Source organism: Tamandua tetradactyla, chromosome 7 (genome assembly GCF_023851605.1).
Source record: "Tamandua tetradactyla isolate mTamTet1 chromosome 7, mTamTet1.pri, whole genome shotgun sequence".
NCBI lineage: Eukaryota > Metazoa > Chordata > Mammalia > Pilosa > Myrmecophagidae > Tamandua > Tamandua tetradactyla.
In genome coordinates, this window is record NC_135333.1 from 60,171,653 (window position 1) to 60,197,308 (window position 25,656).

The 25,656-nt window shown below is 39.0% G+C and overlaps 1 protein-coding gene across 1 annotated transcript in view; it reads right to left on the reverse strand.

Moving 5' to 3' along the window:
• The window catches only part of AKR1E2 (aldo-keto reductase family 1 member E2), a 59,783-nt gene extending 54,687 nt beyond the window's left edge, over positions 1–5,096 (reverse strand). The window contains exons 1-2 of the mRNA XM_077167886.1: positions 4,931–5,096; positions 3,280–3,447 (exon numbers count right to left, since the gene is read on the reverse strand). Of these exons, the coding sequence (XP_077024001.1) occupies positions 3,280–3,447; positions 4,931–4,969 (207 nt within the window). The 5' untranslated portion in view covers positions 4,970–5,096. The remainder of the gene's footprint in view (positions 1–3,279; positions 3,448–4,930) is intronic.
• Positions 5,097–25,656: the final 20,560 nt, after the last annotated feature.

Here is a 25,656-nt window from a genome sequence, read left to right on the forward strand (position 1 = left end):
TGGCGGCTTAGTAAGACGTGCAGGTCTTAGTTCCTCCTCCAGAAAAGCAACTAAAGAAACAGAAACAATACGAAACAGCTCCCGGAGTCACGACAGAGACCAAAAAGACAGCGTACCCCATTCTGGAACTGCTGAACGGGCAGGGAGAATCCACTGCGGTGAGATACCCGAGGGGCGCACGTTTTCCTGGCCGGGGCGGCTGGCGACTGGGGTCCCCTCCACGCACGTGGCTCCCCGGTCTGACTGGGAGCGTTGGATAGCGGGGCCCTCCCGTCACGCTTGGCATCTTGGACCAGCCGGGCAATTTGGACCGGCACTCCCCCAAGCCGCGGCGGCCAGCGACCCCCCCCCTCCACGCGCAGTTTTCCGGGCCGACTCCGAGATTCGGATTGGCAAGTTAAAGGAGCCACGGCATCTTTTACTGGTGGGCCCGCAGACAGACGAGCGCCACAAGCGCCACCTACTGGGCAGGAAAAGAAAAACAGAGCCCAGAGATTTCACAGAAAAACCTTTCAACCAGCCGGGTCCCACACCCAGGGAAATCTGATCAAATGCCCAGACACCAGCAGAAAATAATGGATGACGCTCGGAAAATTGAAGATATGGCCCAGTCAAAGGAACAAACCAATAGTTCAAATGAGATACAGGAGCTGAGACAACTAATGCTGAATATACGAACAGAAATGGAAAAACTCTTCAAAAACCAAATCAATAAATTGAGGGAGGACATGAAGAAGACATGGGCTGAACAAAAAGAAGAAATAGAAAATCTGAAAAAACAAATCACAGAACTTATGGGAGTGAAGGACAAAGAAGAAAAAATGGAAAAAACAATGGATACCTACAATGGTAGATCTAAAGAGACAGAAGCTACAATTAGTGAACTGGAGGATGGAACATCTGAATTCAAAAAAGAAACAGAAACTATAGGGAAAAGAATGGAAAAACTTGAGCAGGGGATCAGGGAACTGAATGACAATATGAAACGCACAAATATACGTGTTGTGGGTGTCCCAGAAGGAGAAGAGAAGGGAAAAGGAGGAGAAAAACTAATGGAAGAAATTATCACTGAAAATTTCCCAACTCTTATGAAAGACCTAAAATTACAGATCCAAGAAGTGCAGCGCACCCCAAAGAGAATAGACCCAAATAGGCGTTCTCCAAGACATTTACTAGTTAGAATGTCAGAGAGAAAGAGAGGATCTTGAAAGCAGCAAGAGAAAAACAATCTGTCACATACAAGGGAAACCCAATAAGACTATGTGTAGATTTCTCAGCAGAAACCATGGAAGCTAGAAGACAGTGGGATGATATATTTAAATTACTAAAAGAGAAAAACTGCCAACCAAGACTCCTATATCCAGCAAAATTGTCCTTCAAAAATGAAGGAGAAATTAAAACATTTATAGACAAAAAGTCACTGAGAGAATTTGTGACCAAGAGACCAGCTCTGCAAGAAATACTAAAGGGAGCACTAGAGTCAGATACGAAAAGACAGAAGAGAGAGGTATGGAGTAAAGTGTAGAAAGAAGGAAAATCAGATATGATATATATAATACAAAAGCCAAAATGGTAGAGGAAAATATTATCCTAACAGTAATAACACTAAAAGTTAATGGACTGAATTTCCCAATCAAAAGACATAGAATGGCAGAATGGATTACGACCCAGCAATACCACTGCTAGGTATCTACTCAAAGGACTTAAGGGCAAAGACACAGACGGACATTTGCACACCAGTGTTTATAGCAGCATTATCTACAATTGCAAAGAGATGGAAACAGCCAAAATGTTCATCAACAGACGAGTGGCTAAACAAACTGTGGCGTATACCTACAATGGAATATTATGCAGCTTTAAGACAGACTAAACTTATGAAGCATGTAACAACATGGATGGACCTAGAGAACATTATGCTGAGTGAGTCTAGCCCAAAACTAAAGGACAAATACTGTATGGTCCCACTGATGTAAACCGACATTCGAGAATCAGCTTGGAATATATCATTGGTAACAGAGACCAGCAGGAGTTAGAAACAGGGTAAGATAATGGGTAATTGGAGCTGAAGGGATACAGACTGTGCAACAGGACTAGATACAAAAACTCAAAAATGGACAGCACAATAATACCTAAGTGTAATGTAACTAGGTTGGAACACTGAATGAAGCTGCACCTGAAATATGGTTTTTTGTTTGTTTGTGTGTTTGTATCTTTTGTTTTTATTTTTTTTCTTTTTCCTTTTTATATATATATTTTTTATTAGTATTATTATTTTAATTCTCTTCTTTGTATTAACATTCTATATCTTTTTCTGCTGTTTTGCTAGCTCTTTTCCTAAATCGATGCAAATGTACTAAGAAACGATGATCATACATCTATGTGATGATACTAAGAATTACTGAGTGCATGTGTAGAATGGAATGATTTCTAAATGTTGTGTTAATTTCTTTTCTTTTTTTTTGATTAATAAAAAAAATTAAAAAAAAAAAAAAAACCTTCAACAGGGGAAGTGTGACAGTGGCTCAGTGGCAGAATTCTCACCTGCCATGCCAGAAACCTGGGTTCAATTCCCGGTACCTGCCCAAGCAAAAAAAAGAAAAGGAAAAAAAAAACCTTCAATGGTTCTCATTTGTCTATAGGAAAAAGCTTAATTTCTTTAAATTTGGCAGGCCAAGATTTTCACGAGCTGGCCCCTGTCCAGGTCTCCAACCTTGTTTCTGACTGCTTTCTGCTGTCTAACATTTTTGGCTCCAGGAACATCAAGCTTCTGCTAGATCCCTATACACGCCATGCTGCTTCATGCCTGTGTCTTGGCTGAGTTTTTTCTCTCTGCTTGATGTTATTTCCAACACCTTTACCTGACACTGTTCCCATGGTTTCTTATCCAGCAGATCTGGGGTAGAACTGGAGATCCATATTTTATCACATGTGCCAGCTGATTATGCATTTGGGAAGCATCATATAGAATGAATTCATGAGGGCTGGGACTTTGTCCTACTCATTTCTGCAGCCAAAGTGCCCAGCACGCAATACATTTTTGTTTTATGAATGAGTTGCAAAGTGGGGGAATCTCTGTGTACTTCCATATGAATGACCAATTAAATAAAATGAAGAAAACAAATCTACACACACTATAACCCAGTATGGTTACTAAGCTGTGAAGGTTCTTGTTAATGCTGGATCAAATACACAACAAAGTCATCCACTCTGATGAGGAAACTGGAACGCCCTTCACTCAGTGGTCTCGATCCTACTCTCCCAGCAGTTGAGAAGTCTTACCTTGCTGACAACAAAGAGGTCCTCCCGTTTCACAATGCCCTCCCGGATCTTACATTGAATCCCTGCTCCAACCTCTCCCTCGTTGTGGTAAAAGTAGGCGCAGTCAAAGTGCCGATATCCAGCATTTATTGCCACTTTCACCGCCTCCATCACTTCTCCTGGAGCGGCCTGCAAAATGAACAAGTTGAAAGTAATCCACCCATATTCACAGGAAACCAATTCAAATTTCCTCCTTTTCACTCTAGAATACAGAGTCAATTAATATCTAAAATATTAAGTCACTGAATTGGAACTAGTCCTAAAATTAGGGAATGTCCGAGTCAGAAAAGGATTTATAGATAACCTAAGTTCCGACTCCTTTACTTTTCAGAGAGAAACTTTATACAGTGCCTGCAAAGTCTGAGAAGGATGCTGTGCTGCCTAAATGAACAAATAAAGGGATAAATAAATGCAAAATGAGTGATAACTGAGACACAAAGAGGATACTCCGCCCTCAAACACTATATAGCCTGGTTGTTAAGGTAAAACAATATATACATCCACAAAAACACAGTCTACCACACTAAAGAGTACATGCCAAAAACCAAGTGAATGATACAGATTCTAGAAGCAATATGGAAGTCCAGAATAGAGAAAGGTCACAGTAATCTGGGTTGCTCAACTAAGAGAAGGGATTTGACCTAAGGGAAGAAGTTTCGGGGAAGGCTCAAAATGTTCAAACCGAACATTTTTTAAGAGCTTTATGGTTTACAGAGCACTTTCCTGCTTGAACTTCACCTGTGAGATAGGTTGTATAATTAATTGTCTTCAGTGAACAAACCATAGATTCAGAATGGCTGAAAGTTAATCAACCAATTAGCCATCTTAAGCTAGAAAAAGAACCCAAGAAAGCAGAAAGAAAAATAAAAGAAAAATAAGTATAGGTATCAGTGAAGCAGGAAACAAAAATACAGGAGAGAACAACAACAAACCCAGAAATGAGTTCTTTGAAAAACCTTAATAATGCAAACTTCTGGCGAAATTCATGGACAGAAGTAGACCAATTAATAATTATTACGACTTAGCCTCAATGTGTAACACCATACCTACAACTCCCATTTTCAGAAAATCTGAGGTCTAAAAATTCTATATTTCAAACACAGGAGGAAAGTGATCCATTACATAAGAGTCCTTTTGTTTTACGAAAGATTTATTCTGTGTTATTATGGTGCGGGCAGGACTCTTCGACCATTAAACCAGTCTCCTTAGCTACCTCATTTTGCAACAACGAAACTGAAGCCCAAGGTGGCTGGACAGTCCGCCCCAGCCCCCACGTTCCTTTTCTTGCTCTGATCCTACAGCTGCCAAAGGGGAGCACAAATGACAGCTGGAAACTGTCAAAACAAAACTAGAACCCGGGACTTCGGATCCCTAGTGAGGAAGTAACCGTGGCCCAGTGAGAAGGTAACAAGGGACCAGAGGGGCCCGGGCGAAGCTCCGGCCACGTCGGCCGAGGGCAGACGGCGGGGAAACTAAAAGGGCGCCCCCAAAATGCTGGGGACACTCCCCGCAGATGAGTTGACCCAGCCACACCGGGTGCTCCTTTAAGTAATAGGCCTGCCACAAAAAAGGAAGAAGGTACTACACGATGCCGACCGCTAAGCAGCTTTACCTTCCAGGTGCCCAGTCCCAGGCTCGGCATCTTCTTCATGGCTCTGAGTCTCAGAAGATGTTACGACTCCGCAGCAGGGCCATGAGCCCGCTGGCAGGCGGACAGCGCGAATTGACCAGCCGAGCCGCGCCCCTTGCCTCGGCCCGCCCCGCCCACACTCCTGAAGACCCGGAAACCGCCTGCGGAGGTGTGAGCGCGGTAACGCAACAATGCGAGCTCCAGCTCCTCAAGACTCAGCGCTGGCTGTGGAGCACGTATTGGAAGCTGTGGTCAAAGCTGTTGAGCACGTGGTGAGTGCGTTACCTTGTGCTTGGTGCTGTGATTGATAAGACCAGAGACACCGACCTCAGCGAATGACGTGATAAAAGTGGGGATTTACAGATTCAACGATTAGAATGTGGCGATGGTTGCACAACTCTATAAGCTAAACTCTACAACTGTGCACTTTAAGTAGGTGAATTTTATGGTATGCAATTCTCGATAAACTGTTTTACAAAGAGGTGATTTGCGAAGATTAAAGAGTGGAGCTATGAGCAATTAAATTTTTGGAAGAAAAAAATGTAACATTCCCCTAACTGTCCCTGGTTGCCATAAGCACAAGTCATAACCAACCTGAAATACAAAAAGGATGGGGGTTGAGGGAGGTGCGGGAGGTGGTTTCCTCTTACTGGATGAAGAAGAGAAAGGGAAGGAGAGGGTAGCATGAGCTCCAGAATACAGATTTGAATCCCAGCTTTATACATTCTTGCTGTGTGAACTGGGCAAGTTACTGAACTTCTCAAGTTCTCAGTCTCCCTATTTACTCAATAGGGTTAATAAGCACTTTATGGATTGTCTTCAAAATTAAACTGGATATCATTAACATAAATATCAGAAACCAAGATTCCGGAAGCTTTAGCAACTACTGTAGCCCCTCTGGCCTGGCCTCTTGCCTGAAATACTCTCACAAATGGCAAAAGTGTAAGACATTGCCATATCCTAGTTCATGGAAGTATTAGCTGAGTGCCATAGAACATCTAAGCCACAGGAACCCTTTCCCCATGAAAAATCCAGGACGCCATGCAAGGCCAATGTACTGACTGTGACAGGATCTGCTCTAAAGGAGCTTCAGACTTTACACCCAGGCAACCCCAATACAAGGAGCAGCATGAAAATGACCTCATTCTCCATAGTGCTAGGGGAGCCCAAAGGCATCCTTACTGGGGGTCAGGAAGAGAAAGGAAGGATCAAATCACGCTGTAAATCCATGTTGCTCAACCCTGGCTGCACATGCAAATGACCTATAGAGATTTTTAATAAACTGACTGCAGTGCTCCCTCTCTCCCACCCCAGCCCCCAAGATTTTATTCATTTTAGCAGTATTAGTAATAGAAAAAAATTGGAAACAACCATGTTTGATGGAACATTATGCCTCAACTGCAAGGAATGAGTCAGATCTATATGCAAAAAATAGGTAGAGCATTCCCTAACACTCACAAAAAGAAAAAAAAAAAAAAAGAAAGTTTCAGGATAATCCTTAAAGGATGGCATTTTTTTTTTTTATGTCATGTGGTTTGGTTTCTTAGATATATACATATGCTTTCTAAAAACAGAGAATTGAGCCTGGGAGTATACCCACAAAATTAATTAACACCTACGAGAAAGAGCAGAGGTTATCAAGTTGTGGGAAAGGGATCCGGATGCTTTAGCTTTATTTGTAATGTCATATTTATTTTAAAGGTAATTGTAATTGTACGCTTCTTGTTAACAAACTAATTTTTAAAAACTTGCTTAAAAATTGTCTTCAGAGCTACTTTATAAGCTGTGAACAAACAGTAAGGATTTTGTTATATGAAATTCAAACCTACATTGAAAGTTTCAATAGCAGTCATTAAATATTTTAAAAGAAGGAATTGAATGATGTCATGGAAAATGATGGAGTAGGGAGCCCCATGAATCAGTCCCTCTTCAACTGAAGCTGTCATTAAACTGGCAAAAGCTGTCAGAATCAACATTGTTGGACTCTGGGATCTAATCAAAAATTTATAACAACCAGGAGAATGCATAATGAAAAAACTGCCAAATTTTGGCATTTAAGGAAATCTCTGTATGAATAATATGGTAAGTGTGGCAAAATGTTAAACTTGGTGGATCTGGGTGTCTTAGGAGCTGGTGGGGGGAGGGGTAGCATTTGTATTATTTAATTGTCCTGTGAGTTTGAAAGTATTTCAAAATAAAAAGTGAGAAAAAAAAACATAAGGAAATCAGTCAGGTCACCGACTGCTGAAATAATAGAACAGAGTTCAGTAACTACACATGACAAGGAATATAGTCTTTGCTGCAGCAGCAGTAACAACAACAAAAAAAATGTTTGAAAAAGTCACTGAACAAATAAACAACTACACCTCCCGATAAGCAACAGAAAACCTTGGGGAGGAGGGAGAATCTATTTCCAGAATTATCATATTATTATATTAAAAAAGAAGGCTCTTGCATAATACCATGTATACATATTCCAGTTTCTGAAACAATAATCAATATGTTAGGATTGGAAAAAAAAGTGGAAGAATGTGCACTCAACTGTTAACAGTGGCTATCTCAGTGGTGTGGGTTTATACAGTGATATCACTTTCTAAATCATATGTCTCTGTAAATGTTTGAATTTTTGCAATGATCATGTATTATTTTTGTAATCAAGAGGAAAAAAGGAAAGAGTTATCCATGTTCCTTGTTTATCTGACCACCAGAAATGTAAGAGAGTATCTTAACATTCAGAATTCAAAATTTTTGTTAATCTGTAGTATAAATTTTAAGGTAAATAGGTAAGATTCTGCATGCTCTTTTATATAAACAGAATGATATTTGCTTTTTTTTTTTTCCCTTCAGACCAAAAGGACCTTAGGGCAGTAGTCTTGGCAATTTTCAAAAGGCATCATAAGACTTTTGTTTTCTTTTTATTGGGCATGGGCAGGAACTGGGAATTGAACCCAGGTCTCTGGCACGGCAGGCGAAAACTCTGCCTGCTGAGCCACCATGGCCCACCCTTTTTCTTTTTTTTTTTAATTGTTTGTTTGTTTGTTCTTTTTTCTTCATAAGCCTTTTGATAAGTTCCTCAAGGCCGCTCATCTCTGAATTCTTTTTGCTTGTGGAGTTGCTTAGTTTCTGAATTCCGAATTAGTGAGTATGATTCTTGATGTCAGGAACCAAGGCTCCATGGCCGTAGTAACCAAAGAGTAGGTGAAAGTTTTTCATTATAAACAGACAAAATCAAACTAGCATGATTGTTGCAATTCATGAATATTCTACCTAATTAAAATCAGACACTGAAAGTTAACTTGGTGGCACAATAATCAAGTTAGTACTGCAGGTTTTGTGTGTCGAGTTTTAAATTCTTTTAATTCCAAGCACTCCTTTAAGTCTACTAGAACTTGTAGGAACTCTACTGGAAGCACAAAGCTTTCGGACAATGTGGGGAGGAAGCAGAATGAAACAAAAGTTAGGAGCACAGATCTTGGAGTCAGACTAACTGGATTCAAGACTCTGGCATACCACACAGAGCTATGTGACTTGGAGTAAGTTACCTAGCCATGGCTGTGTGATTTTGAGTAAGTTTCCTGACTTCTCTGAGGTTCAGTTTCCTCATCTATGAAATGAAACTAGAATAATCTGACAGGATTGCTGCTTCAGTGTCTTGCTTGTTGTCTTTGTCTTCACAGATGCAATATCTTATATTAAGATAAAATTTCTATCTTTATATAATGATAAAGATTTATTTTCCCTTTAAAAAAATAAGCCACAGTCTATGCCTAAAACAGGGAAGTAATATTTGCTGAGTAAATTATATTCTACCATTCACAACCAAGACCAGGTCAAAAATCCTCCTAGCAGGGGAAAAGAGTTGGGAGAAAGCTGAAAGCTTAGGATAAAGTGACGTGTGCTTTGTTTCCCCACTACCACACTGCCCCACAAAGCCCTGTTCAGCTGTAGGATCCAAGAGTAGGTGTATCTCTCCTTTTCCTTCCTGAGCACTTGGAAGGTGGCCAGCCCCACAGGTATACCCACACCTCAGTGGGGTTCAACAGTAGTGATGGCTACTTAGGATTGTCAGGAGGAGCCAGGGACAGACTGGAGTCCCTGGTAGCCCTAGAAAGGCCCACACGAGCAACCAAACCATTCTTCCATCCCACAAAGGGCACAGAAGTTAGTTGCAGGGAGACAGAGGCCCTCTGACGTAAGGATCAAACTGTGGGAGTGCCTTTTGCCTCCATGAATTCCAGCAAGAAAAGTCCCCATGACTCCAAACTACCACCAAGACCATGATGGCAGAGTATGCATGTTATCAGATCCCAGCATGGGACACACAAAAACCTAGAGTAGACACCTTCCTCACCACCACCATCAAGCTATGACCTCATCTAACAATAAGCATAGAATCAATCCTAGGAAAAAGTAGGAATAGGAGTGAAGGATCTTGGTTCAGATGAGTTTAAACTTGGAACAACTATGAAATCATTGATGCGACTGAATTTACCTGGAATAAACCAAATTAGGATATTTAGGAATAAATAAACATAAGTTAAATTTCAAGAAAATGAATGACACTACCTTGTTGCATATCTGAATCTGTGGCCTAAAAACCTGTGCCTATGACACTGGTTAGATTTGATTGCATGGGGTTATCATGCTAGCAAGAAGGAAATATTAAAATAGTAACCTCAACTTGCTCTTTAGACTTGACCCATCGGTACTTTCACAGATTACCAGGTCATTCATGTTTGAAGAGGCTATTTTGACAAGGTACACATGCTTTGCCTGCATGCCACCATAAAAACCTTATAGCCACTGATGACTGACTACCAGGAAGCTTCCTGACAGAAGGGCTCAGCAGTTGACTTCCAGGGATAAAAGTTATGAGTGATGTTGAGATGTTACAAGACAGAGATGATCAGTAAGAGAGGCACAAACAGAAGCAGAGAAGGGCAGAAAGCTCCAGGTTTGTAAATTTCTGCTGTATACAAATAGAGTCGAGAGCTACTTACTGTGGAGGTCACTCTTAAACAAGCTTCAGTTAGACATTGCTACCTAACACAGCTTGCCAAACCCCAACCAAAAATCATTCCTGCCAACCCTAAAGAATACCTATGGCATTATGTAAGAGTTCACAAATATTCCATGCCCTAGGGTTACTTTCCAGAAACCTAAAACCTCCAGATGGGTCCCAGGACCAGATAAGTCCTGAAATCAGAGGGGACAGCCTCTCTAGAACATCAACTACTTCCATCCCCCATCCCATATTATCGACAAGAAAAATTAAAATGGGCATAGCCCTAATACCCCTAAAGAGTGGGAGAAAAATCAAAGGTGATTGTGGAGTTATACAGAGAAGATAGGGTTTAACAAATGAATGTGATTGGTAAATCATTATATTGATATTTCTTTTAGTCTCCAGGAGAGCAGCTAGAAGTAAAAACCTAAAATTGTGTAATTGTAACCCATACCAAACTCTGAACTCTTATTCTACAACAAATTGTTGCAATGTGCTTTGAAACTTGTTGCTTTTTTGCATATATGTTAATTTTCACAAAAAAGAAAAAAAGTCCATTGTGATAATAAATCCACAGCTATATGATGATATTGTGAACCATTGATTGTACACTTTGGATGATTACATGGTATGTAAGTATATAATATATATATATCAATAAAAAATAAAAACTGAAAAAATTTTTTGCTGGATAATTTGAGTGATCCTGACACCCCAGACTTGTAACATAATCTTGGGTAGGCAAAACTAAGGATGAGGTGAAAGAAAGAAAAGGCACAAAAAAGTGTGGGTAACTAATTTCAAGCTATGTAAACTTCCCAAGGTCCAACAGGAAAAAAAAGCAAACAATAAAAGAATCTTCCTCAAGAAAGAGGCACACTTATCCACCGTTGATGGGAATGTCAAATGATACAACCGCTGTGAAAGGCAGTTTGGCGGTTCCTCAAAAAGCTGAATATAGAATTGCCGTATGGCCCGGCAATACCATTGCTAGGTATCTACTCAGAGGACATGAGGGCAAAGACACAAATGGACATTTGCACACCAATGTTTATAGCAGCATTATTTACAATGGCCAAGAGATGGAAACAGACAAAATGTCCATCAACAGACGGGTGGCTAAACAAACTATGGTATATATATACAATGGAATATTATGCAGCTGTAAGACAGAATGAAGTTATGAAGTATGTAACAACATGGATGGACCTTAATGACATTATGCTGGGTGGGATTAGCCAGAAACAAAAGGACAAATACTGTATGGTCTCACTGATATGAACTGACATTAGTGAATAAACTTGGAGAATGTCATTGGTAACAGAGACCATCAGGAGATAGAAATAGGGTAAGATGTTGGCTAATTGGAGCTGAAGGGATACAGATTATGCAACAGGACTGAATGTAAAAACTCAGAAATGAATAGCACAATACTACCTAACTGTAATACAATGATGTTGGAACACTGAATGAGGCTGAATGTAAAACTGATAGAGGGAGGAGGGCTGGGGGCACAAATGAAATCAGAAAGAAAGACAGACAATAAAGACTGAGATGGTATAATCTAAGAATGCCTAGAGTGTATAATGATAGTGACTAAATGTACAAATTTAAAGAATGTTTTTGCATGGGGAAGAACAAAGGAATGTCATTACCACAGGTTGCTGAAAATAGATGGTAATTAATATTTTAGAATTTTACCTTATGTGTGGGACTAAAGAAAAAAATGTTTATTTGGCACAAAATTTATATTTTGACTAGTGCATTTCCTAATATAACTTATGTAGACATCTTAATTGAACACCATAATTACATGGAACCTTGAGTAGGAAATGAGATTTTGTTGGTTTGTCCAGAGTGATGCCCGATAAATCCCAGAGTGATTTGAACAGTGAATAAAAAAGTATTTGCAAAGTCCCCTTGGGGGAATGGTGAGAAAGGGGGAAAAATTCAAATTCCCCAAGTTGAATTCTTGGTATTCTCACAAGCAGTGTGGACAACCAAAGCTATAGGCTGAGCCCCCAATCTTGGGGGTTGTTCATATGAAACTTAACCCTACAAAGGATAGGTCAAGCCTACTTAAAATTAGGCCTAAGAGTCACCCCCAAGAGAACCTCTTTTGTTGCTCAGATGTGGCCTCTCTCTCCAGCCAACCCAACAAGCAAACTCACCACCCTCCCCCGTGTACTTGGGACATGACTCCCAGGGGTGTGGACCTTCGTGTCAACGTGGGACAGAAATCCTAGAATTAGCTGAGACTCAGCATCAAGGGATTGAGAAAAAACCTAAAATGAGCTGAGACTCGGCATCAGGGGATTGAGAAAACCTTCTCGACCAAAAGGGGAAAGAGTGAAATAAGACAAAATAAAGTTTCAATGGCTGTGAGATTCCAAACAGAGTTGAGAAGTTATCCTGGAGGTTATTCTTATGCATTAAATAGATATCACCTTGTTAGTCAAGATGTAGAAAGGCTGGAGGGAACTGCCTGAAAATGTGGAGCAGTGTTCAAGTAGCCATGTTTCTTGAAGATGATTGTATAATGATATAGCCTTCACAATGTGACTGTGTGATTGTGAAAACCTTGTGTCTGATACTCCTTTTATTTACCTTATCAACAGATGAGTAAAACATATAGAATAAAGATGAATAATGGGGGGAACAAATGTTAAAATAAATTTAGAGGGCGGGCCGCGGTGGCTCAGCGGGCAAAGTGCTTGCCTGCTATGCCGGAGGACCTCGGTTCGATTCCCGGCCCCACCCCATGTAACAAAAACGGAGAAACAGAATACAATAAAACAAGAAAATGTTTAAAAATGTTTCCCTTTCTTCCTTCCTTCCTTCTTTCTATCCTTCCTTCCTTCTCTCTGTCTTTCCTTTAAAAAAAAAAAAAAAAAAAAAAAAAAAAAAAAAAAATAAATTTAGAGTGAAATGCTGGTGATCAATGAGGGGGAGGGGTGGGAGTTATGGTATGTATTAATTTTTTTCTGTTTTCTTTTTATTTCTTTTTCTGAATAGATGCAAATGTTCCAAGAAATGATCATGATGATGAATATGCAACTATGTGATGATATTGTGAATTATGATTATATATGTAGAATGGAATGATCAAAAGTTAAGAATGTTTGCGTTTGTTTGGTGTTTTTTGGTATTTAAAAAAAATTTTAATTAATTAAAAAAAAGAATCTCCCTCAGTAGTCATAAACACTGATTTTTCAAAAGGTTTCAAAGCAAAATGGTGCCAGAGAAATGAAGCCGAAGGGCAGATACTTTTGAAATAATATTACTAGTTATGATTGTGATATGATCAGAAATAAAATTTTGGGGCTATTCTCTCTCCTCCATTCTCTAAGGTAGAACTTCTGAGAATTCCAAGGGGAAAAAGGTACTGGGAGTAAGTGCTAAAGAGGACTACACATTAAATGGGATGAAACAGCACCAAATTGACACTGGAACTGGGCACCAGGTCTCATAACTGTGAGAAAATTAGGTTTAGCTTTCACACAAGATGGCATAGGAAAGGCCTGTAGAATAACTCAACCCGGTTTTGCAGGCAGGGAAGGAGAGCACCTCTGACATAAGCCTGGAATTGGCACCAAACAAGCAGAAACAAGTTTAAATAAGTAACGGCCAGGGTCATTGAAATATAAAGCGGGAAACTTCTGCCGGAAATGTGAACTAGACTATCTTAATAGGCTGTAACCTCTAGAGTATCCAATCAGTGGAGAAACAAGGGAGGGTCTGTGAGCTAGGCACAGGTATAACCATTTTGGTGTTCTATTGTTTGGCTCACCAGCCACCATTTTGTGTTCGGCTAGCACCCATTCTTGCAAGATCGTGAATAAATACTTTTCTTCTCCACAATCAGGTGAGCATTTATTCACTTTCAAGTACGGTATTTTTTTCTAACCACAATGAACTCTTAGTTGACTGCTGGTTGGTGAATACATGAGCACTTTAAAGAAGAAGCAAAATAGCCAGAGATCAACCCCATCTAGAAAATCAATGTCATCCAATTTGTGTTCCTTCTCTTTCTGATTAGTACATTATAAAATATCTGTTACTACCCTTACTCTTTAACTTGGAATCTCTATGTACCATGTTCTAGTTTGCTAGCTGCCAGAATGCAATATACCAGAAACGGAATGGCTTTTAAAAGGGGTAATTTAATAACTTGCTAATGTACAGTTCTAAGGCCAAGAAAATGTCCCAATTAAAACAAGTCTATAGAAATGTCCAATCAAAGGCATCTAGGGAAAGATACCTTGGTTCAAGAAGGCCGATGAAGTTCAGGATTTCTTTCTCAAGTGAGAAGGCACATGGTGAACACAGCCAGGTTTTGTCTCTCAGCTGGAAGGACACATGGTGAATATGGTGTCATCTGCTAGCTTTCTCTCCTGGCTTCTGGTTTCATGAAGTTCTCCAGGAGGCATGTTCCTTCTTCATCTCCAAAGGTCACTGGCTCATGGACTCTCTGCTTTGTGATGCTGCAGCATCCTCTGCTCTCTCTGATTCTCCCTTTCTCCATGTTCCCTCTTTTATAGGATTTCAGAAACTAATCAAGATCCACTCACCTTCTTTCCTGCCATCTCAAGTCCCGTGTTCAAATGGTCACAGCTCATTTTCTTCCTCCTCTATTTTTCTTTTATAAGGGTTCCTTACTTGCTACAAGCAGGCTTAGTTATCCTGTACTATAAAACTACACTCTGACCCTATACCCATTGAGGGTAGTAGAACCAACAGAGCGGTCTTGAAGGGTAAAGAGGAATATTTTTACCAGGGAACTCACGAATGCCTGGATCAAGCCACCTCTCTCTTCAAGGGATTCCAAAGGGAAACAAAACAAGGTAACAGTGCATTATTTGCTCCGGCTTTGGCACCAAATACCAATACAGAACTCCAGTGAATCCAGCCAAACCACATGGAGGATTCATTTTCCCATTATCAAATAGGCCTCTGTATCCTCTGTTCAAAGGAGGCCAAAGACCACTCTTATTTCCACCCAAAAGTCCAATTCCCACTCTTACCAATCTACCAGAGCCAAAGGAAGGAGGAAGAGAAGAAAAAGTAATGAAGTCCTATAAAGATGAGGAGATCTCCTAGGTGGGAGTTGCCACCAACACTATCTTATCCAGCCATATAATTGTCCAAAAAGACCATGTTCACACCAACTTTTAACTATCCATAACAATTCTAGTCATTAGCAATATAACTAGGTAAAATTTTAAATTTCCAAAACTTAAAAATAATGATGATAAAATTAAGTTCAGGCAACAGACTGTGAGGAAATATTTGCCACATAGGTAACAGACAAGGAATTATTATCCAAAATAGATAAAAATTTCTAAAGTCAATAAGAAAATGTCAAATGTCAAACAAGAACAAAGAACATAGTGGGAAATACCCAGAAGAAATATAAATGGTAAAAAAATACATGGAGACCAAAAGGGGTAAAAGAAGTGGAACAAATAAAGCATAAGTGACTTTATACTTTATTTATATATATAAAGAGGATTCAAATAGAGTCAAGAGGCTGCTCTGGAAGACACTCTTACACAAGCTTCAGTTAGAAATTGCTACCTATCATAACTTGTCAAACCCCAAACAAAACCAATCTTCCCAATCCTAAAGAATACCTAGGACATTATGTAAGATTCTACAAAGGTTCCATACACTATAGTAACTTTCCAGAAACCCACAGCCTCCAGATGAGTCTCTGGACCAGATAAATCCTGAAATGCAGAGGGGCCACCCTCTCCAGAACATCAGCTAGTTCCATTCCCCATCCCATATTTTTGGCAGCCCCTTCCAACATGAAAAAGTTAGAATAGGCATAGCCCTAATACCCACCAAGAGTGGGAGAAAGATCAAAAGGTGATGGTGGAGGTATACAGAGAAAGTAGGGTTTAACAAATTAATATGATTGCTGAATAATTAAATTGATATATCTTTTAGTCTCCAGTACCTTAGAGCAGCTAGAAGTAAAAACCTAAAATGGTGGAATTGTAACCAATACCAAACTCTGAAATCTATTCTACTACTAATTGTTGTGATGTACTTTGAAATTTATTGGTTTTTTTTGTATATATGTCATTTTTAACATATTTCATATTTATGTTATTTTTCACAAAAAAAGAAAATATATGTATTTCTTCTAGCCTCCAGTGTTTTGGAGCAGCTATAAGGAAAAACCTGAAATAGTGGAATGATAACTGATAACAAACTCTGAAATCCGTTCTATATCTACTTACTGCAGTGTAATTTGAAAATCGTTGCTCTTTTTTCTTTGTATATATGTTATATTTAACAATAAAATAATTTCTAATAAATATGTAGAAAGCTGCTCAACTTTATCAATGAGGTTATCATCTCTGAAGGTCAAATTTAATCAACAATGAGATTTTTTTATCCATCATACTGGCAAAAGCTAAAACTCTAAAAGTAATTGATATTAATTGGAGTCAGGTAGTACCTATCAAAATTTTTAGATGTCCATGTCCTTTGACCCTATAATTTCACTTCTCAGCACCTACATAAATATTTATCCATATGCACAAAAGTGTCTACAGGTGTTCACTCTGCATATAGTATATTTATCTATGGAATTACAAACAATATTTTAAAAGAATACTATCTGTCTATTTGTAAAGAGTTGAGAAAGTTTCTAAAGCATTGTCAAGTGAAAAAAACAATGAACAAAATAATCTGTATAGTATAATTTATGTTGTAAAAATTATTTGTATCTATGATATAGATATATTCAAATGCATAGAAAAATGCCTAGAAGGATACAAAGTTGTCTAACAGTAGTTAGCTAAAAGAAAGGAACACTGTATATTCTACATTTCTTAATATGTTGCAATGAGGCTATATTCTTGCAGAGCTGTGCTGGTTGGAAAGTGTTGTGTACCGTAGAAAAACCATGTTCTTTAAACCTAATTGAATATTTTAAGGTGAAAACCTTTGATTAGACTCTTTCCATGGAGAGTGACCCACTCAGTGCTGGGTGTGACCTTTTGATTAGATTAGTTAAATGGAGATGTGGCCCCACCTATACCAGGCAGGTCTTGATTAGTTTACTGGAGTCCTTAAAAAGGGGAAGGCTGGGAAGGGGGCCAAGATGGTGGCTTAGTGAGGTATGGGATTTAGTTCATCCTCCAGGGAAGCTAGTAAATAGCCAGAAACAGTACAGAACAACTGCTGGGGCCACGTCAGTGACTGAACACACACTGTACCGCAGTCTGGACCAGCTGGACAGGCTACCAGCCCCCCTAACCATGAGTTCCCCAAGCCCCGGCAGCCAGCACCCCTTCCCCACAGGCTGCTTCCCAGGGGGGAAAAGGCCTTTCTCTGTTTACAGGCAGCAGAGGTGAAGCACAACCAAACTCCAATTGTGGAATTAATTAACAAATCCTGATTTCTAAAAATAGGCACCCAGCTCAGCTGAACCTTGAGTGAAAGCAGAGGTCGCAGGTTTTGCTCCAGTGCAGAGGGCACAGGGCGACAGGAAAAGAAAAAAAAAGAGAGAGAGAGGGTTTTTTTTGGATCTGAAAAGGTCTGGGCCCTGAAGGAAAGGAGGGGCACATAGGACCTGATACACAGAGCAACATACCAACTTAAGCTCTTGATTGGAAAACCCTAGGAATGGAGGTCTTGCTCTGAAAAGGATGTTTCTCTTTTGTTTTGCTGGCTGTGTTTCTATGGCTTGACTGCTCTTTGGATACAGCTGTGAGGCTTCTCGGGCTCCACTGCCCCAGGCACAGGCAGAATTAAGCTTGTCTGAGTGTTTGTCTGGAGCCTGTGCCTTCCCCAGGAGAGGGGTGAGGCCCAACTCAGGTGGAATCACTCCCTCAAGGAATTCAGACCCCAGGGTCTGGAAAAGTGAAGCAATTAAAACCAGCCTACAACCTCTCCTCTGTCTCCACCACGCCCCCAGCAGGGAGACTCTGCTGAAGTTAAAGTTACTACATCACCTTATGCTGGTGGGACCTGCAGGCAGACAAGCACCACATACTGGGCAGGATAGGAAAAATGCAGAGTGCAGAGGCTTCATAGGAAAGCCTTTCAATCTGCTGCGTCTCACCCTCAGGGAAAACTGATGCAGGTGACTCTTTCCTCCTGACAGGAAGACAGTTCGGTCTGGGAAAATCTGGCTGGGGTTTGTAATAACTAGGTGGATGCTCCTAAGGGGGAAAAGGCACCATATAGGCAGGTAAAAGAAACAAGAAAACAAGAACTGAAAAATTCTGATCTGTTAAACAAAACCTAAGCTAGAGTCCAGAATAAGCTGAAATGAATGTGAAAGAACAGACAGACAACAAATTCATCCAGCAAGAAAATCCTAGGTAAAAAAAAAAAGTGAAAACAATCTCAAGAATAAACTAATTAAGGTCATTAAATGCCCAGAAATCCAGCAAAAAATAATGAATCATACTAGGAAAATTGAAGATATGTCCAAGTCAAAGGAACAAATTAACAATTCAAATGAGACACAGGAGTTGAAACAATTAATTCAGAATGTTCAAACAAACCTGGAAAACCTCATCAAAAATCAAATCAGTGACTTGAGAGAGGGATGACAAGGGACAAAAAAAAAAAAAAAACGAAATCGAAAGTTTGGAAAAACAAATCACAGAACTTACGGGAATGAAAGGCACAGTAGAAAACATGAAAAAATCAATGGAAACCTATGATGTCAGATTTCAAGAGGCAGAAGATAGGATTAGTGAACTGGAGGACTGTACATCTGAAATTTGACAAGCAAAAGAAAATATAGGGAAAAGAATGGAAAAATATGAGCAGGGGCTTGGGAATTGAATGACAGCATGAAGCACACAAATATACATGTTGTGGGTGTCCCAGAAGGAGAAGAGAAGGGAAAAGAAGGAGAAAAAATAATGGAGGAAATTACCACTGAAAGTTTCCCAACTCTTATGAAAGACTTAAAATTACAGATCTGAGAAGTGCAGTGTACCCCAAACAGAAAAGATCCAAACAGACATACTCCAAGACACTTGCTAATCAGAATGTCAGATGTCAAAGAGAAAGAGAGAATCTTGAAAGCAGCAAGAGAAAAGCAATCCATCACATGCAAGAGAAGCCCAATAAGACTATGTGTAGATTTCTCAGCTGAAACCATGGAGGCAAGAAGACAGTGGAATGACATATTTAAATTACTAAAAGAGAAAAACTGCCAAACAAGAATTCTATGTCCAGCAAAATTGTCCTGCAAAAATGAGGGAGAAATTAAAACACTTTCAGGCAAAAAATCATTGTGAGAATTTGTGACCAAGAGACAAGCTCTGCAGAAATACTAAAGGAGCACTAGAGACAGATGCAAAAAGACAGAAGAGAGAGGTGTGGAGAAAAGTGTAGAAATGAAGACTATCAATAAAGGTAAAAAGAAGGAAAATTAGATATGACATATAAAATCCAAAAGGGAAAATGGTAGAAGAAAGTACTGCCCATACAGTAATAACACTAAATGTTAATGGATTAAACTACCCAATCAAAAGACATAGACTGGCAAAATGGATTAAAAAACAGGACCCATCTATATGCTGTCTACAGGAAATGCATCTTAGACACAAGGATAAACATGAGTTGAAAGTGAAAGGTTGGGAAAAGATATTTCATGCAAATAACAGTCAAAAAAGAGCAGAAGTAGCTATGCTAATATCCAACAAATTAGACTTCAACTGTAAAACAGTTAAAAAAAGACAAAGAAGGACACTATGTATTAATAAAAGGAACAATTCAACAAGAAGACATAACAATCATATTTATGCACCAAGCCAGAATGCTCCAAAATACATGAGGCAAACACTGAAAAGAGAAATAGACACATCTACCATAATAGTTGGACACTTCAATTCCCCACTCGCATCAATGGATGGAACATCTAGACAGAGGATCAACAAAGAAACAGAGAATTTGAAAACAATAAATGAGCTATACTTAACAGGCATTTATGGAACATTAAACCCCACAACAACAGGATACACCTTTCTCTCAAGTGCTCATGGATCATACTCAAGGATAGACCATATGCTGGGTCACAAAGCAAGTCTCAATAAATTTAAAAAGATTGAAATCATACAAAACACTTTCTCAGATCATAAAGGAATGAAGTTCAAAATCAATAATAGGCAGAGTGCCAGCAAACTCAGAGATATATGGAGGCTCAACAACACACTCTTAAACAACCAGTGATTCAAGGAAGAAATTACAAGAGAAATCAGTGACTATCTTGAGGCAAATGAAAATGAAAACACAACATATCAAAATTTATGGGATGCAGCAAAGGTAGTGCTAAGAGGGAAATGTATTGCCCTAAATGCCTATATCAAAAAAGAAGGAAGGACAAAAATTGAGAAATTAACTGTCCACTTGGAAGAGCTAGAGAAAGAACAGCAGACTAACCCCAAAGCAAGCAGAAGGAAAGGGAAAAAATAATGAAGATTAGAGCAGAAATAAATGAAATTGAGAACATGAAAACAATTGAGAAAATCAACAAAACCAGATATTGGTTCTATGAGAAAATCGGTAAGATTGATGGACCCTTAGCAAGGTTGACAGAAAGAAGAAGTGAGAGTATGCAAATAAATAAAATCAGAAATGGAAGAGGAGACATAACCACTGACCCTACAGAAATAAAGAAAGTAATTAGAGGATACTATGAACAACTTAATGTTAATAAACCAGACAATGTAGATAAATGGACAACTTCCTAGAAAGGCATGAGCAACTAACATTGACTCAAGAAGAAATAGATGACCTCAACAAACCAATCACAAGTAAAGAAATTGAATCAGTCGTTAAGAAGCTCCCCAAAAAGAAAAGCCCAGGACCAGATGGCTTCACATGTGAATTCTACCAAACATTCAAGAAAGAGTTAATACCAATCCTGCTCAAGCTCTTCAAAGAAATTGAAGAGGAGGGAAAACTCTCTAACTCATTCTACGAAGTCAACATCACCCTCATACCAAAGCCAGACGAAAATATTACAAGAAAGGAAAAGTACAGATCAAACTCCCTTATGAATATAGATGCAAAACCTCTACAAAATTCTTGCAAGTCGAATCCAGCAGCACATTAAAAGCATTATACACCATGACCAAGTAGGATTTATCCCAGGTATGCAAGGATGGCTCAACATAAGAAAATCAAGTAATGTAATACACCATATCAACAACTCAAAGCAGAAAAACCACATGATCATCTCGACTGATGCAGAAAAGGCATTTGACAAAATTCAGCATCCTTTCCTGTTGAAAACACTTCAAAGGATAGAAAAAGAAGGGAACTTCCCCAATATGATAAAGGAAATAATTGAAAAAACCACACCTAACACCATATTCAATGGGGAAAAACTGAAAACTTTCCCCCTAAGATCAGGAACAAGACAAGGATGTCCACTCTCACCATTGTTATTCTACATTGTGCGGAAGTTCTAGCCAGAGCAGTTAGATGAGAAAAAAGAAATGCAAAGCATCAAAATTGGGAAGGAAGAAGTAAAACTCTCACTGTTTGCAGATGATATAATATTATATGTCAAAAATCCACAGCAAAACTACTAGAGCTAATAAATGAGTACAGCAAAGTGGCAGGTTACAAGATCAACACTCAAAAATCTGTAGTGTTTCTATACACTAGTGATGAACAATCTGAGGGGGAAATCGTGGGGGAAAATTCCATTTACAATTGCAACCAAAAGAATAAAATATTTAGGAATAAACTTAACTAAAGACACAAAAGACCTAAACAGAAAAAACTACAAGAAATTGTTAAAAGAAATCACAGAAGACCTAAATAAATGGAAGGGCATACTGTTCATAGATTTGAAGACTAAATATAATTAATATGTCAGTTCTACCTAAATTGATTTACAGGTTCAATGCAATACCAATTAAAATCCAAAAAACTTACTTTTCAGAAATAGAAAAACCAATAACCAAATTTATCTGGAGGCACAGGGTGCCCCGAATAACTAAAAGTATCCTGAGAAGGAAAAATGATGTCGGAGGTCTCTTGCTACTGACTTTAAGGCATATTATGAACCTACAGTGGTCAAAACAGCATGGTACTGGTATAAAGAAAGATATACTGACCAATGGAATTGAATAGAGTGTTCAGATACAGACCTTCTCATCTATGGACAATTGATCTTTGATAAGGCAGTCAAACCAACTCACCTGGGACAGAACAGTCTCTTCAATAAATGATGCCTAGAGAACTGGATATCCACATGCAAAAGAATGAAAGAGGATCCATATCTCACACCTTATACAAAAATTAACTCAAAATGGATCAAAGACTTAAACATTAGATCTAAGACCACAAAACTTTTAGAAGAAAATGCAGGGAAATATCTTAACAATCTTATACTAGGAGGCAGTTTCCTAGACCTTACACCCAAAGCACAAGCATTGAAGAAAGAAAGAAAGAAATGGGAACTCCTCAAAATTAAACACTTTTGTGCATTGAAGATCTATGTCAAGAAAATTAAAAGACAGTCTACACAATGGGAGACAATATTTGGAAATGATATATCAGATAAAGGTCTAGTGTCCAGAATATATAAAGAGATTGTTCAACTCGACAACAAAAAGACAGACAACCCAATTACAAAATGGGCAAAAGATTTAAACAGACATTTCTCAGAAGAGGAAATACAAATGGCCAAAAGGCACATGAAAAGATGCTCAACTTCCCTGGCTATTAGGGAAATGAAATCAAAACCACAATGAGATATCATCTCACACCCACCAGAATGGCCATTATCAATAAAACAGAAAATGGCAAGTGCTGGAGGGGATATGGAGAAAGAGGCACACTTATCCACTGTTGGTGGAATGTCAAATGGTACAACCGCTGCGAAAGGCAGGTTGGTGGTTCCTCAGGAAGCTAAATATAGAATTGCCATATGGCCCGGCAATACCATTGCTAGGTATCTACTCAGAGGACATGAGGGCAAGGACACAAATGGACATTTTCACACTAATGTTTATAGCAGGATTATTTACAATTGCCAAGAGGTGGAAACAGCCGAAATGCCTTCAATAGATGAGTGGCTAAACAAGCTGTGGTATATACATATGATGGAATATTATGCAGTTATAAGACAGAATAAAGTTATGAAGTGTGTAACAACATGGATGGACCTTAAGGACATTATGCTGAGTGAGATTAGCCAGAAGCAAAAGGACAAATACTGTATGGTCTCACTGATATGAACTAATATTAATGAATGAACTTGGATAATTTCAGTTAAAAACAGAGGTCACATGAGATTTTGTTGGTTTGCCCACAGTGATGCCTCAATGAATCCCAGAGTGATTTGATCAGTGAGTGGAAAAGTATTTGCAAAGTCCCCTTCGGGGAATGGTGAGAAAGGGGGAAAATTCAACCTCCCCAAGTTGAATTCTTGGCATTCTCACAAGCGGTATGGACAACTAAAGCTGTAGGCTGGGCCCCCAATCTTGGGGTTTGTTCATATGAAACTTGGCCCCACAAAGGATAGGTCAAGTCTACTTAAAATTAGGCCTAAGAGTCACCCCCAAGAGAGCCTCTTTTGTTGCTCAGATGTGGCCTCTCTCTCCAGTCAACACAACAATCAAACTCACCACCCTCCCTCTGTCTATGTGGGACATGACTCCCAGGAGTGTGGACCTTCCTGGCAAAGTGGGACAGAAATCCTAGAATGAGCTGCGACTCAGCATCAAGGGATTGAGAAAACCTTCTCGACCAAACGAGGGAAGAGTGAAATGAGACAAAGTGTCAATGGCTGAGAGATTCCAAACAGAGTCAAGAGGTTATCCTGGAGGCTATTCTTACACATTGGGTAGATATCACCTTGTTATTCAAGATGTGATAGAGAGGCTGGAGGGAACTGCTGAAAGTGTAGAGCTGTTCCAGTAGCCATGTTTCTTGATGACGACTGTATAATGATATAGCTTTCACAATGTGACTGTGGGATTGTGAAAGCCCTGTGTCTGATGCTCCTTTTGTCTACCTTGTCAACAGACGAGTGGAACATATGGAATAGAAATAAATAATAGGGGGAACAAGTGTTAAAATAAATTTAGTTTGAAATGCTAGTGATCAATGGGAGGGAGGGGTAAGGGGTATGGTATGTATATATATATATTTTCTGTTTTCGTTTTATTTCTTTTTCTGTTGTCTTTTTATTTCTTTTTCTGAATCGATGCAGATGTTTTGAGAGATGATCATGGTGAATGAATATGCAAATATGTGATGATATTGTGAATTACTGATTATACATGTAGAATGGAATGATCAAAATAGGAATGTTTGCGTTTATTTGGTGTTTTTTTTATATTTAAAAAAAAACAGATGTCATCAGGAGATAGATATTGGGTAATTGGAACTGAAGGAATACAGATTGTGCAACGGAATTGTAAAAATTCAGAAATGGATAGCACAATACTACCTAACTGTAATCCAATAATTTTAGAACACTGAATGAAGCTGAATGTGAGAATGATAGAGGGAGGAGGCCTGGGGGCACAAATGAAATCAGAAGGAAAGATATACAATAAAGACTGAGATGGTATAATCTAGGAATGCCTAGAGTATATAATGATAGTGACTAGATGTATAAATTTAAAAATGTTTTGCATGAGGAAGAACAAAGGAATATCAATAATGCAGGGTGTTGAAAATAGATGGTAATTAATATTTTAAAACTTTAACTTATGTATGAGACTGAAGCAAAAAATGTTTATTTGGTACAAAATTTATATTTTGACTAGTGCATTTCCTAATATAACTTACGTGGACAGCTTAATTGAACACCATAAGTACATGGAACCTTGAGTATGGCATGAGATTTTGTAGGTTTGTCCAGAGTGACACCACGATAAATCCCAGAATGATTTGAACAGTGAGTAAAAAAGTATTTGCAAAGCCCCTTGGGGGAATGGTGAGAAAGGGGGGAAATTCAACTTCCCCAGGTCAAGAATTCATGGTATTCTCACAAGCAGTGGGGACAACCAAAGCAATAGGCAGAGCCTCCAATCTTGCAGTTTGTTCATATGAAACTTAACCCTGCAGAGGATAGGCTAAGCCTACTTAAAATTAGGCCTAAGAGTCACCCCCAAGAGAACCTCTTTTGTTGCTCAGATGTGGCCCCTCTCTCTCAGCCTACACAACAAGCAGACTCACTGCCCTCCCCCTCTACATGGGACATGACTCCCAGGGGGTGTGGACCTTCCTGGCAACATGGGACAGAAATCCTAGAATGAGCTGAGACTCAGCACCAAGGGTTTGAGAAAACCTTCTTGACCAAAAGCAGGAAAAGAGAAATGAGACAAAATAAAGTGTCAATGGCTCAGATTCCAAACAGAGTCGAGAAGTTATCCTGGTGATTATTCTTACACATTAAATAGATATCACCTTTTTAGTTAAGGTGTAATGGAAAGGCTGGAGGGAACTGCCTGAAAATGTAGAGCTGTGTTCCAGTAGCCATGTTTCTTGAAGATGATTGTATAATGATACAGCTTTTGCAAGGTGACTGCATGATTGTGAAAACCTTGTGTCTGATGCTTCTTTTACCTACCTTATGGACAGATGAGTAAAACATATGGATTAAAAATAGGTAAATAATAGGGGGAACAAATGTTAAAATAAATTTAGTAGATTGAAATGCTAGTGGTCAATGAAAGGGAGGGGTAAAGGGGTATGT